This window comes from Rana temporaria, chromosome 11 (genome assembly GCF_905171775.1).
Source record: "Rana temporaria chromosome 11, aRanTem1.1, whole genome shotgun sequence".
NCBI lineage: Eukaryota > Metazoa > Chordata > Amphibia > Anura > Ranidae > Rana > Rana temporaria.
In genome coordinates, this window is record NC_053499.1 from 50,436,812 (window position 1) to 50,449,786 (window position 12,975).

The 12,975-nt window shown below is 43.9% G+C and overlaps 1 protein-coding gene across 5 annotated transcripts in view; it reads right to left on the minus strand.

The window, feature by feature from the left end:
• LOC120916765 (mucin-5AC-like) overlaps positions 1–12,975 on the minus strand; it is a 130,333-nt gene that overhangs the window by 82,333 nt on the left and 35,025 nt on the right. For all 5 annotated transcript variants that reach the window (XM_040327703.1, XM_040327702.1, XM_040327704.1 and 2 more), the window contains exons 10-11: positions 11,746–11,871; positions 11,512–11,629 (exon numbers count right to left, since the gene is read on the minus strand). In XM_040327703.1, coding sequence (XP_040183637.1) covers positions 11,512–11,629; positions 11,746–11,871 — 244 coding nt within the window. The remainder of the gene's footprint in view (positions 1–11,511; positions 11,630–11,745; positions 11,872–12,975) is intronic.

Here is a 12,975-nt window from a genome sequence, read left to right on the forward strand (position 1 = left end):
CAAATTTATAAAACCACAGACGGCAATACGCTTTAAGTCTGTGGTTTTATAAATTTGGTCTTACCCTTATGTGCAATATCCCACACAAATTACTAGTCTTTTCTTTTCTCCTGAAGAAGTACAAGGCGTGTAACATGTAGAGCCCAGGACATCTTCTTATCTACAGCTGATACTTAGCCTCTTATCTGGACTTTAACATAATGATGTAATGATCTATGTTCATCTTCAAGTTTACGTGTCTATTTCCAGTGGCTTTGTACAGCATGAATTTTTTTTTTTTTTTTTTAAATTGTTTATTTAAAGATTTTTAAGTCATACAAAGTAATAACAAAATCCAGACATTTGATTGATCGAGAGTATAGGAAATAAACAATCACATTGTCAGCATGAAACATACAGGTCCGGATGTATACATGTTTGTTATAACAATAAAAGAAATTAGGAATTAAGTAGCGAGTTCAACAAGAACAGCTAATCATGGCTCTGCTAAGTAGAAACCTATATAGACAAACTATGACCTATACATAGGAGAAATAAAAAGCGAGAAAAGAAAGAAAGGGATATTATCCTATATGAAGCAGTGGGGGGATATGGGCAATGGGTACTCTGTTATGGTGGGGTGAGATGAGGCTCTGTGTTAAACTCAGAAGAGTCCCATCTCTCCCAAATAATTTCAAATCTGGGTAAGGAATCATCTATGACAGCTGTAAGACGTTCCATCCTTCTAATATCAGCAATTTTTGATAAGAATTGTGCAAAGGTTGGAGGGGAGGTATCTCTCCAGCGTTGTGGGATGACACGTTTGGCTGCCAGTAAAAGAAAAGCCACCAATTTGCAAAGAGTTTTTGAGATTTTCGGGAAAGGTAGGCCTAGCAACATATGTAAAGGCTGAAAAGGTACACTGGTCCCTAGGACCTTCTCGAGGAGATTATGGACCTGTGACCAGAAGGGAGTAATTAATGGACAATCCCAAAAGATGTGGAGGTGGGTACCCACAGAGGAGCTACATCTCCAACAATGGCTATGTGGGGTCAATCCATGTGCTGCCAGAAATTCTGGGGTTCTGTACCAGAACATAAGTATTTTATATGCGGTTTCTTTCTGGCCCACACACCTAGATACTTTTGAGGGTAGCGTCCCAAATTCGTCTCCAATCTCCCAGTAAGATGGGTTTACCCAGTATGTGGGACCATTTCCTCATATATAAATGGGTGTGTTCAGAGAGGGGAGAATCTGAGTGTAGGATTTTATAGATAGTGGAGATCTGGTGAAGTTCGTGAGGGCCCCTAGCACATAGTGATTCAAAATCGGTAGGAACGCTAAGGGTCAATAGGGGGGACAGGGATGTAAAAAAATGTCTAATCTGGAGGAAGGAATAGAAAAGGGATTTTGGAATTTTATGCTTTGACTGAAGGTCCGTGAAAGATAGTAATGTACGTGTTATTGGATGTACTAGGTGTCGTAATTGGAATATGTTTGCTCGAGTCCAGGGCAGCATAGAGTCATAGGACAAACTGTCAGGAATTTCCGGGTTAAAGATAATGTTTATCAGGGGTGGGCAAGGGGACGACAGGGAAAATTTACCAGAACAGCGCCTCCATATTAAAGAGTGAATAGCATCGGGTTTAGACAGACTTTTTTTAAAAGAGCAAACGATTTATCACTCGATTTATCACTCGAGGGCCACAATAAGGAGCATGGGTGGGCAGGGACTGTAATTCCCATCTCTATTTCAGACCACCTGTTTGGGGCAAATCTAGACGTCCAAGAGGTTATGGCCCTTAAGTGAGTCGCATAATAGTATTTAATTATATCGGGGGCTCCTAGGCCACCCTGTGAGCGGGGGGCCATGAGAACCGAGCTGGCTATTCTATGGGAGGCGTTGTTCCAGATAAAGTTTAGAAAATTCCTATGTAATGTTTCCAGTTGGCTCATGGGAATCAATACCGGTAGAGTTTCAAATAAATACAGTAATTTGGGGAGTATAGACATTTTGAGGACATTCACCCTTCCAATGAGAGATAACGGGAGCTTCGTCCATGACTTCAGCAATCTACCTATTTCTATAAATAAGGGAGGGAAATTAGCCTGGTATAGGGCTGAATAGAGGTTGGTCAAGTGTACCCCTAAATATTTCAGGGAGTGGGTGCACCAATGGTAATTGAAGTTATTCTGTAGAGAGGTAAGTGTATCCGCAGGGACATTTATAGGGAGAGCCTCCGTCTTAGTTGGGTTAATCTTAAAACCGGATAGGCTACCAAATAAGTTTAGAGTTACATGAAGGGAAGGGAGGGAGATATGTGGGCGGGTGATTGTTAACAATATGTCGTCTGCAAAAAGCGAAAGCTTGTACTCTTCACGCCTCAGCGTCACCCCCCGTATATCCAAGTGGGACCTAACAGCAGCAGCCAAGGGCTCGAGACTTAAGATAAATAGCAAAGGGGACAGGGGGCAGCCCTGTCTGGTACCATTACTCAAGGGGAAGGGCGGTGAGAGACAAGAAGCCAGTCGGACCTGAGAAGTGGGTGTGGAGTATAGCGCTTTTAAAGCCTGCATGAATGGGCCCGAAAAACCGTATTTCGTCAAAGTGGCAAAAATAAAAGACCAATTTAGACGGTCGAAAGCTTTCTGCGCATCTAGGCTCAATACAATGGCAGGTCTCCCGGTCTTGGTCAGAAGGTCAATAAGATCAATGGTTCGTCTTGTGTTGTCCCCTGCATGTCTAGTGGGAACAAAGCCTACTTGATCTCTATGTATCAGAGATGGAAGGAAAAGTCTGTTCGCCAATATTTTAGTGAATATTTTATAATCGGAATTCAGGAGGGCTATGGGGCGATAGTTATCGGGAATTGATGGGTCTTTGTCTGGTTTCGGAATAACTGTAATATAAGCGTGTAAGAATTGAGAGCATGGTACAGTCCCTTTCATCAGTGACGCAAATAAAGATACCATATGGGGAAGCAACTCTGGGAGAAATTTCTTATAATAGGAGTAAGGGAGTCCGTCAGGGCCTGGAGGTTTATGAGATGGGAGCTCTTTAATGACCGAAGAAATTTCTTCAGCAGTGATCTGTGCGTTAAGTCCGGAACGGTCACCTGGGGATAGTTTGGATAATTTAAGGGAGTCTACGAAGGCATCAAATTTCTCCTGGGAAAACTGGGACCCTGAGTCTTTAGATATACAATTGTAAAGGTCTTGGTAGAAATGTCCAAAAACTTTAGTCATACCTTGAGGGCAGTAGGTAGGAACCCCATCTGACTGGAGAATGAAATCAGGTAGAGAGGTATGGGGGCGAGGTTTTAATCTGTTGACTAACATTCTGTGAGGTTTGTTGGCAAATTCATAAAATTTTTGCTTTGACCAGAGCATAGACTTAGCAATTTTGTTCAAATCAAGTGACTTGATACGGTTTCTCAGGGAAGTCACAATGCGGAGGCGGTCTACCGTGGGATAACTAAGAAGATTCCTCTCAGCTTTTGTTAAGTCAGCTAGTAGAGTCGTGCGTTGGAGAGCACGATCTCTCTTAAGGCGAGATCCAGCGGCAATGCATTCACCCCTGAAAAAAGCCTTATGAGCCTCCCACAGGGTAGAGACCTCAGACACCGAGCCTTCATTGAGTTGAAAAAATTCGGATAATTGGTGTTGTAAGTGCAGATGAATATCAGGGGTATTGAGAAGGGACTCATTAAGGCGCCAGTGACATGTTCTAGGAGTAGGCGCAGACATGAGGAGCTCAAGTGAGATGGGCGCATGGTCTGACCATGTAATCGGATGGACATTAGAGTCGATTAAATAGGACAGCAGTGGAGCAGTAATGAAAAAATGATCTAGTCTCGTATATAGTTTGCATGAGGGTGAAAAAAAAGTAAATTGTTTAGCGATTGGATGTTTTACTCTCCAAGCGTCGAACAAGTTATGAGCCCTGACTATCTTTCGAAATGAGGTAGAAGACCGTTGTGCTTGACCAGGGGGGGTTTTGTGTAGTAAGGAAAATCTATCTTTAGAGGAAGACATACATAGGTTAAAATCCCCCCCAATAATCATGAAGGGTTGGGAAAAGGCAGTAAGTTTTTCAAAAAAATCTTCCAGAAACCCAATCTGACCCGAATTGGGAGCATAAACATTCGCCAAGGTAAATGATGTATTCATGTGATCACAGTTCAAGAGAATGAAGCGACCGTTAGGATCTAAAAATGAGGATTTGACACGTATGGTGGAGGAGCGTCTGAAAAGAATAGCCACTCCGGCTTTACCAGAGGGATCAGAAGCAATAAATGTGGTAGGAAAGTGTTTAGATGCAAATTTAAATGAACCTTCAGCCTTAAAGTGTGTCTCTTGAACCATGATCACGTCAGCATTGAAGGACCTGAACTCTTTCAACGCCAGCCAGCGCTTACGGATGGAGCCCAGGCCCTTAACATTATAAGAAAATACACTAATAGCCATTGTTAAGCATTGTAAGCATATCTCGCATTACATACAAAAAAAAACATATATTCAGCAGAGACCATGATGTGCAAAAAAAAAAACAGGTAATTATAGTAATATGTGTGAACAAGAAAAATTGGTACAAGGTAGTGGAAACACAGCCGTGTTTCTGAAACGAGTCAAAAAAAGACCCTGAAAAAATTAAAAAAAGGAACAAAAAAAGTAATAAAAAAAACATGAGCAGTATACGGTGGTCTCGAGGGTGTCTGAAAAGGAAATCAAAGGTTAAGACGGACCCTAGGGCCCCCCGTATCTGCAAAAAAAGGGTTGTAAAGCACAATAAGAAAAAAAACATCAGGAACGACACCAAAAAAAAAGAAAAATACCTTACAGGCATGTAGCCTGAGAGGAGTGGACCTCTCAGGAGGACATGGTCACACATCAGGACCATGTCAGTGACAGAGGGGCGGCATGTCAGCCCGCTGGATCGTGTGTGTTAGCCTCAAACTATTCCAAGAAAACTGCAAGAAAGAAAACAATCAAGAAACATTTAACAAGCAATTGTTCAGGGAGTGAAAACCCAGTTGCATAGTGCATATAAAAAAGAAAAATTTTTAATCTGAGAGTCAGAACAATCAGGCTCAAGGGTGGGGATCAGAGCCACTCTATGTAGAGCACCAAAAAAAAAGGGGAAAAAGAAATAAAAATAGAAAGAAGTCAGATCAGGTGTAGCCCTTGGATGTCGCAGCCCGTTGAGGAGTGAAGACGGTATTTCGAGATCTATGACGCACCGGAGTCCATATCTTGCCTGGAGTTGAAAGAGGTCTGGATGTTGGAGGTTGCGCCTGCAGGTTTTCATCCGGGATGGGAGGGAGACCCAGGTTTCTGATGAAAGAGTCACATTCCTGGAGATCCCTCATGGAATGCTGAACTCCGTCTTTGGTTACTGATAAACGAAACGGGAAGCCCCAACGGTACGGTGTTTGATGTTGCTGTAGGTGCGCCGTGACAGGCTTCAGAGTGCGACGTTTGGCTAAGGTGATGGGAGATAGATCACTAAAAAGTTGAATCCTTGCACCCTTATATTCAATTCTTGATCTGTTGCGTGTGATAATGGTCAAAGCTTCTTTGCTTTCATAGAAGTGGAAGCGAACGATGATATCTCTAGGGTTGGCACCCTGAGGGGGTTTGGGGGCCAATGATCTGTGTGCCCGGTCAAGGCGCCAATCTATATCCGGGATATCGGGCGCGAGATAGTTAAAGAGAGCCAGCAGGTAGGGCCGAATTTCCTTATCGGGAATTGATTCAGGGACCCCACGGATCCGTAGGTTTTGTCGGCGCTCCCTATTCTCGAGATCTTCTTGCTGTGTCTGAAGCTGTGTCACAGCATTTTTAAGGGTAGCGTTTTCCTCTTCTAAAGCATGAACATATTGGACCATATCATCAAACTTAGTCTCAAGAGTATCTGTGCGCTCTCCCAATTGATCTATCTCCCCTCTAAGTTCGTGTGCTAATTTGTTTACCTCTTTAGCAATGTTGTTGGTGAGGTTCTGCAGCAGAGCCTGCAATTTTTGGTCAAGCACATTTTCCGTCACTGGCGCTGACATTGCTGGCAGAGTAGAGGCTGATGGCTGGGTTACAGGCTGTTCAGCAAGTAGAGAAGGGTCAACCACTGCAGGCTCGTCAGGTGGGTCTGTGGTGTCAGTTATAGAGCTTGGGGCCGGGGAATGAGGCCTAAACACAAAGCGGTCCATGAGAGGGGAGGGCTGAAATACGGTCTTCGGCGTGGATTTTTTGTAAATACGCCGCTGATCCCCGACTTTCCCCATACAAAACGTCCGTTAGGCAATTGGGCAGTTCTTGGAGCTAGTGGGACGGCTCCCGGGGCTGAAGAAGCTGTCGGAGTGGAGCGGGAGCCACAAAAAGACAAATTTAGGCCAAGGTTCTAATTTTAAGCATAGTCACAGGCCTTACATGCGCATTCCCCCCTGTACTTTAGGCTTTTGTTAGTTGCATTGTTCAGTTAAGAGCACAACTTCCCCAGAGGTTGTATGCAATCAATGGTTTATGTGCTGATTCGGACCAGTCAGCAGCAGTTTGGGGAGTATGCAGTGTTCAGTGTTGGGGGGGGGGATTCAGGTGACCAGGCCAGCAAGTAGAGATGTAGATGAAAAGCCTGGATGCGCCAAGATGGCCGCCGACTTCCAGGACTAGGCCGAAGCCGCGGTCTCGCCTAGGTCCGCCGTCCGACGGGGGTGGATGTGATCGCGGGGTCCCCAAACTGAACCCCTGTGATAGGCTGGGGGGGCTTGAGTCAGACTCGGAGGGGGCGAGGGAGCCAACGGGGGGGCCCAGGAGGCGGGCGGTGTGAAGCCTCTCACCTGGGTTTGCGCGGCGTCTCCTGCTGCGTGTGTGCTCCGGGCTCCGGGATCTCTCCGCTCTGTTCTGTCCTCCACCAGGTCTGGGAGAGCCACTGTGGGTGGATCCGAGGTCGATCGCTGATACCTCCGCGTCAGCGATACTCAAGCGCGGCTGAATGTAAGGCTCCAGAGGCCTCAAGATGGCGGCTGAGCACCCGTGGATGGTGCCGTCCACGGCTCCGTTTTCTCAGTGATCCCGAGCTCTACGGATCCAATACAGGCAGGGATCTGCACAGGGGAATCCCAGGAGCTAGGACAGGGGGATTAGCAGTCGGAAATCCGAGGCGACGTGTAAGGATGGCTCTCGTACAGCATGAATTTTGTTATAGATTTTTATTGACTTCTAAAAGATGGATATTTTTTATGTTTTTTTTATATATGTTTAATAAACTTTTATACATTTACTACTCATCGGATGGTGCCTAAAAAGTCCAAGCCTCTTTCCAAATGTGTTTGTATATTTCAATTAATAGGACGAGGAACTTATTATTTTAGAGGTACCCACAGGACCACTCTGTGTTGATACAACCTTATTGAGGAAATGGAAATTGTATGGCACTTTCCGCTTGAGCATCATTGTGACCATTTGTTTAAACTTTGTGCTAGTTATACTAACCTTAGTGTGCTGAGAGTAGACTTGAGTACTGCCAGTACCAGTGTCTCTTAAGGCCATTATCCTCTCCATTGAGAGCACCTGGCATGGTGGGATATGGTCAGGCATCCTACAGCACAGTCAAGGTCTGGTAGAAAGCTTGAAGGAAAATAAGCAGGGAGCAAGCCTTGCACCTGGGATAATATTCACAATCAAACCTGGTGTGACAATGTGGTTACTACCATAGCTAGTGTAGTGAATTCTGCCCCAGTACTAGTGTCCAGAGACCATGAGGGAGTCAGACTTTGGATCTTCTACAGACGAGTAGGGGGTGGAGTGATCCCTGCCACTACTGTTCCAATGCCTGCCCCTAAACTACCTCTGCCTGTACCAGCCCTCGGTTGCAGAGGGTTAATTTGGAAGATTTACCTATAGATCACCCTAGTGATTCAAATTCATGGACTGCGGCCTGTACTCAAGCCCAGAAAAGTTCAACCATATCTTTAAATTACCTGATTCTTTTGTTCTCCCTGGGTGCAGGAGCTGACTGAACTACCATGCCTGTAGCAGACAGTGAAAAAGAAAGCTGCCCAAGATTATGGACTGCAATATCCTTATTTCCCTGAGAAACCCATAGAAGAGACTGAGAGTGTGATAATGTAATTTGGCATTTGGTTTCCTGTCCTGTAGACTTGATAGGAAGCAAGAGGATAAGCCACCAAACTAAGGGATATCCCCTCCTAAACAACTGTCATTGGAACTAGTGTCCCCACTGGAAGATTTCCTTTCTATTCCTGTCCTGATGGCAACCTTTACTTTTATTCCCCATGACATTAGTGATCAGGGCAATTAGAATGTGTGAACCCCTCTGATTGGGGTCTACCCCCTCACTAATCTATCCAAAGGTTTGCCTTTAAAGTGGTTGTAAACCCACAAAAATAAACATACAAATCCTGCAATACAAAGGCATAATGAGCTAGTATGCATTGTATACTAGCTCATTATGAAATACTCACCTTGGATCAAAGCCCCCGCAGCGGTCCCAGTACACAGCTCTGGCTGGAGACATCGCTCCCGGAGTACTTCCGGGTATCTCGGGCTCAGGCCGCTGTGATTGGCTGGAACCGCAATAACGTCACTCCCGCGCATGCAAGTCGCCAGTAATGGCACACTAGCTGAAGCAACGTTACGAATGTGTCATTGCTTCAGTGTGCATGTGCCGATGACGTCGGCACATGCTGATACAGGGGATATCTCCTAAACCGTGCAAGTTTAGGAGATATCCGGGGTAGCACTATAGGCTTACCTGTAGTAAAAAATAGATTGTAAGGCCTCGTACAGACGACCGAACATGTCTGCTGAAACTGGTCCGCTGACCAGTTTCAGCAGACATGTTCGGTCGTGTGTACGGCCGACCGGACAGGTTTCCAGCGGACATTTGTCCAGCCGACCGTTTTGCAGCGGACAAATGTTTCTTTGCATGCTAAGAATCATGTCCGCTGGAATCCTGTCCGTCGGACATGTTCGGTCATCTGTACAGACTCACCGTACATGTCCGAGCGGCCGCCATCCCTCGCATGCGTCGAATCACTTTGACGCATGCGTGGAAGCATTGACCTTCCAGCGTCGCGCACGTTGCCGTGTCATCGTCGCGGCGACGGCGCGGACACGTCACCGCGCTGTCTGTCCGCGCGGATTTCTGTCTGATGGTGTGTACAACCATCAGACAGAAATCTCCGAGGGGACATGTCTGCTGAAAACAGTCCGGCGGATCGTTTTCAGCGGACTGTCCCTTCGTCTGTACGAGGCCTAAGGGTTTACAACCACTTTAAAGTGGATGTAAACCCGAAATGTTTTTATTTATTTTTCGATGTCACAATGTACAGTATAAGATTTCCTATCATCTGTGTCCAGTCTTGCCACACAGAGTTAATCCAGCTCTGAGCAATCCTCTTTTATTGTTCAGTGAGATAAAACGGACTTACAGAGAAAAATCTTAGTCCGTTCCGCCCCCCTGCTGTGAATGGCAGGTTATTTACATATCTCATGCACTAGCCTGGACACAGGCATTATTTTTTAATTCCCACCCCCACTCCTTTTCTGAAGTCATGTGGTTACTTTTCTGGATTTTGACTGGAAGTTAGTGATCATAGCAGAATTTAGTGTAAAGAATACATAGGAAAAAATGCATGTTGACAAGGGGAGTGTAGAGGAGGGCGGGGAGTCTAATGACATCATAACTCCACCCACCGAGCTCCAGACAACAGATCCACCCACAGAATCTGCAGTTTTTCAGTTCTTATAACACAGAGGGGAGACATTTGACAGGTGAGGATAAAGCAGGTGGGAGAATGGATGGACAGCCGCACTCCAAACAGTCTTGTTGAAAAAAGATGTGCTCTTTATTGTAAAAAGGAAAAAATGCACAGCACACAACAGCATACAGTGGGATAGACAGCTGACGCGTTTCGCATTAACAACTAATGCTTAGTCAAGGTGAGGATACATGCAGGAGGCATCTATATCCTTATAGATCAGCACTATGGCAGTAATTTAGAAAGGATGATAGTGGGTTTACATCCACTTTAAGCAAACCTTTTGCTTTGTCCTGCATGGACAAACACATGTTCACTTTGAGCATAATAGGCATTGCATTACAGTTCTGTACTTAATCCAATCTCAACAGTTATAAAGATAAGACATTTGACTTTATTCTTTGGCTGTGTTTGCTCTCATCTCTAGGAAAGTTATTGGGAAGCATCAACAATAGGGGTAAGTATCAGCCTGATGTAATGCTGAATAAATAGATCTGCACCCTAGCACATTACAGTACAACATGAGACAAAATATGCCTCCAACATTTTAACAACAAACTACTTTTTTGCCATGGAGGAAAATCCTCCAACAAACAAGCAGTAAATATAATTACCAATATCTGACTTGATTTAAAAAGCCATGGAAGTAAATATAAAATAGGTAGCATTGGCAAAGCCTGAAGAAAGACAAGAGTTTATTTTTTCCAAAGGAACAGACATTATACAATAAGGTCCTGTATGTAAAAAATAAAATAGAAAAAGTGCAGCGCAAAACTCAAATATATAAATGATACTGGTATACTCAAACACCAATACCATAAGTGTGAATATGAATATGCAGAAAAAATGAAAAAAAAAAAAAAATATTAAAAATTAAATATAATTCAAACAAACAGTCCAAAAGTCCATAAGTATCAGAAGATGAGTGAATTAAACGAAAATAAATCTCCACCACGTGACAATCCACCAAAATTTTGAAGTCATCCCTCCACCGTTGTAGATGGCTACTCTCACCTTCATATATGGACCACTGAGTTAACAGATGGTCAATAAAGCAAATCAAATAGGCAGGTCATGAACAGGAACCAGGCTGATGTATTAGATCCTCATAAGACAACCAAACCGCAAAGGACAGGTGCATGTAAAGAGATAATCACAGACTAAGTGCTCACTGTTGCAATGTGTGGATTTATTCTTTAAAAGAAGCAAAAGTCAGGCTACTCACATTTGGCCAGACAAAAAACGGCATGAAGTAACAATCTTTAGGAATGAACAGCAGATGAGCGACGTGATGTTTCAGGCCTGAAACATCACGAGAAGAAGCAGCAGCATAATGCTGCATACACACAATCAAAATTTCCGATGGAAAAAGTCAGATGGACTTTTTCCATAGGAAATTCCGACCATCTGTATGCCCCATCGGAGAAATTCCATCGGAATTTAGATTAATTCCATCGGAGTTTAAATGTACGATTGTGTGTACGCGGCATAAGAAACCAATCAGTTCTGATCAGTGCTGCCAAGAAGCATGCTAATAAAGAATGCAAAGTGACATAGATGAGCTCATCACTGTGCTGCTTCTCATTTCACTGTCCGGTCACAGGCAGAGACTTCCTCTGAGCCCAGGATGACCTAGGCTCAGAGGAAGTGGGTTGAAATATGCTGATATTGCAACAAATGCTGGTTTTCTTATTATCTTTTAACGGTCTGTTTATTTTATCTTGGTATTTTTTCCCAGGTTTCTGCTTTAACTCACCATGCTCGACATGGGGTACTGTAGGATGATCCTGGGGAGTAATTTTTACCATCATAGACACAGAAACAGTTCTCTTGAGGAATACAGCCTGTGTTGTTTATGTCATCAAGCACAGTGTCTGAGAACGAAACATGAAGTCAGTATATAAGGGAAATAATTGATGTTTGCATACATGAAATATAGTGCAGGACGCAATGAATTTGAAAAGGAAAAAAAAACTGGTCAATGTGTTACCTTTGGGGCAAAAACATCCATCCATGTTGTGATCTTCACAAACCATGGATCTGTCTGTATTGGAGCATGTATTGAGACAAGGGGAGCCACACTCCTGGCGTACCATGTTTAAAGGGCATGTCTTTGCTGCAAAACAAAAGTGAGCTAAGTATGAGTAAGTTAGTACAGACTAAATGTTTGGCATACAGCACCCAACAAACGTTTTGGAAAACGTTCCCTTATTTTTGTATTAACTATTTATGAGGCATGGACAAAAAAAATGAAGGGCACTTTATCCTAATAGAAGAGCAGATGGGTTCACGTCAAACCATTAGTGGGCCCAGGACTTGTTTGGTAGGTACTAGGAAAGCTGGACAATTTTAAATTTCGAGATAAGGCTTATGCCGCGTACACACGGACGTTATTCATGTCATGCAAAAAAAAACAACGTTTTTTCTCGATGTGATTTGTCGTGATTCCTCTCAAGCCTGACTTGCATACACACGTTCATGAAAAAGATGCTTGAGCAAAGCGCGGTGACGTACAACACGTACGCCGGCACTATATAGGGGAAGTTCCATTCGAATGGCGCCACCCTTTGGGCTGCTTTTGCATAAACACGACCGTTTTTCACGACCAATTTAAAAAATTAAATTTTTCTCGTCATGAAAAACGGTTGTGTGTACGCGGCATTAGAACTGGGTTTATGTTAAATATTAAGCCCAGCTCAAGTCTCACATTTATTTCATGCCCATGCAGAATTCACTTCTCTGGAACAACATGAACCAACCTTATTTCAGAATTTGGCTCGGAACCCTGAGGGAAAGGGAAAGTTATTCATGTCATGCAAAAAAAACGTTGTTTTTCTCGACGTGATTTGTCGTGATTCCTCTCAAGCCTGACTTGCATGCACACGTTCATGAAAAAAAATGCTTGAGCAAAGCGCGGTGACGTACAACGCGTACGCCGGCACTATATAGGGGAAGTTCCATTCGAATGGCGCCACCCTTTGGGCTGCTTTTGCATACACACGACCGTTTTTCACGACCAATTTAAAAAATTGCATTTTTCTCGTCATGAAAAACGGTTGTGTGTACGCGGCATTAGAACTGGGTTTATGTTAAATATTAAGCCCAGCTCAAGTCTCACATTTTTTCCATGCCCATGCAGAATTCACTTCTCTGGAACAACATGAACCAACCTCATTACAGGATATGGCTCGGAAACCCTGTCAAGAAAGGGATGATATCC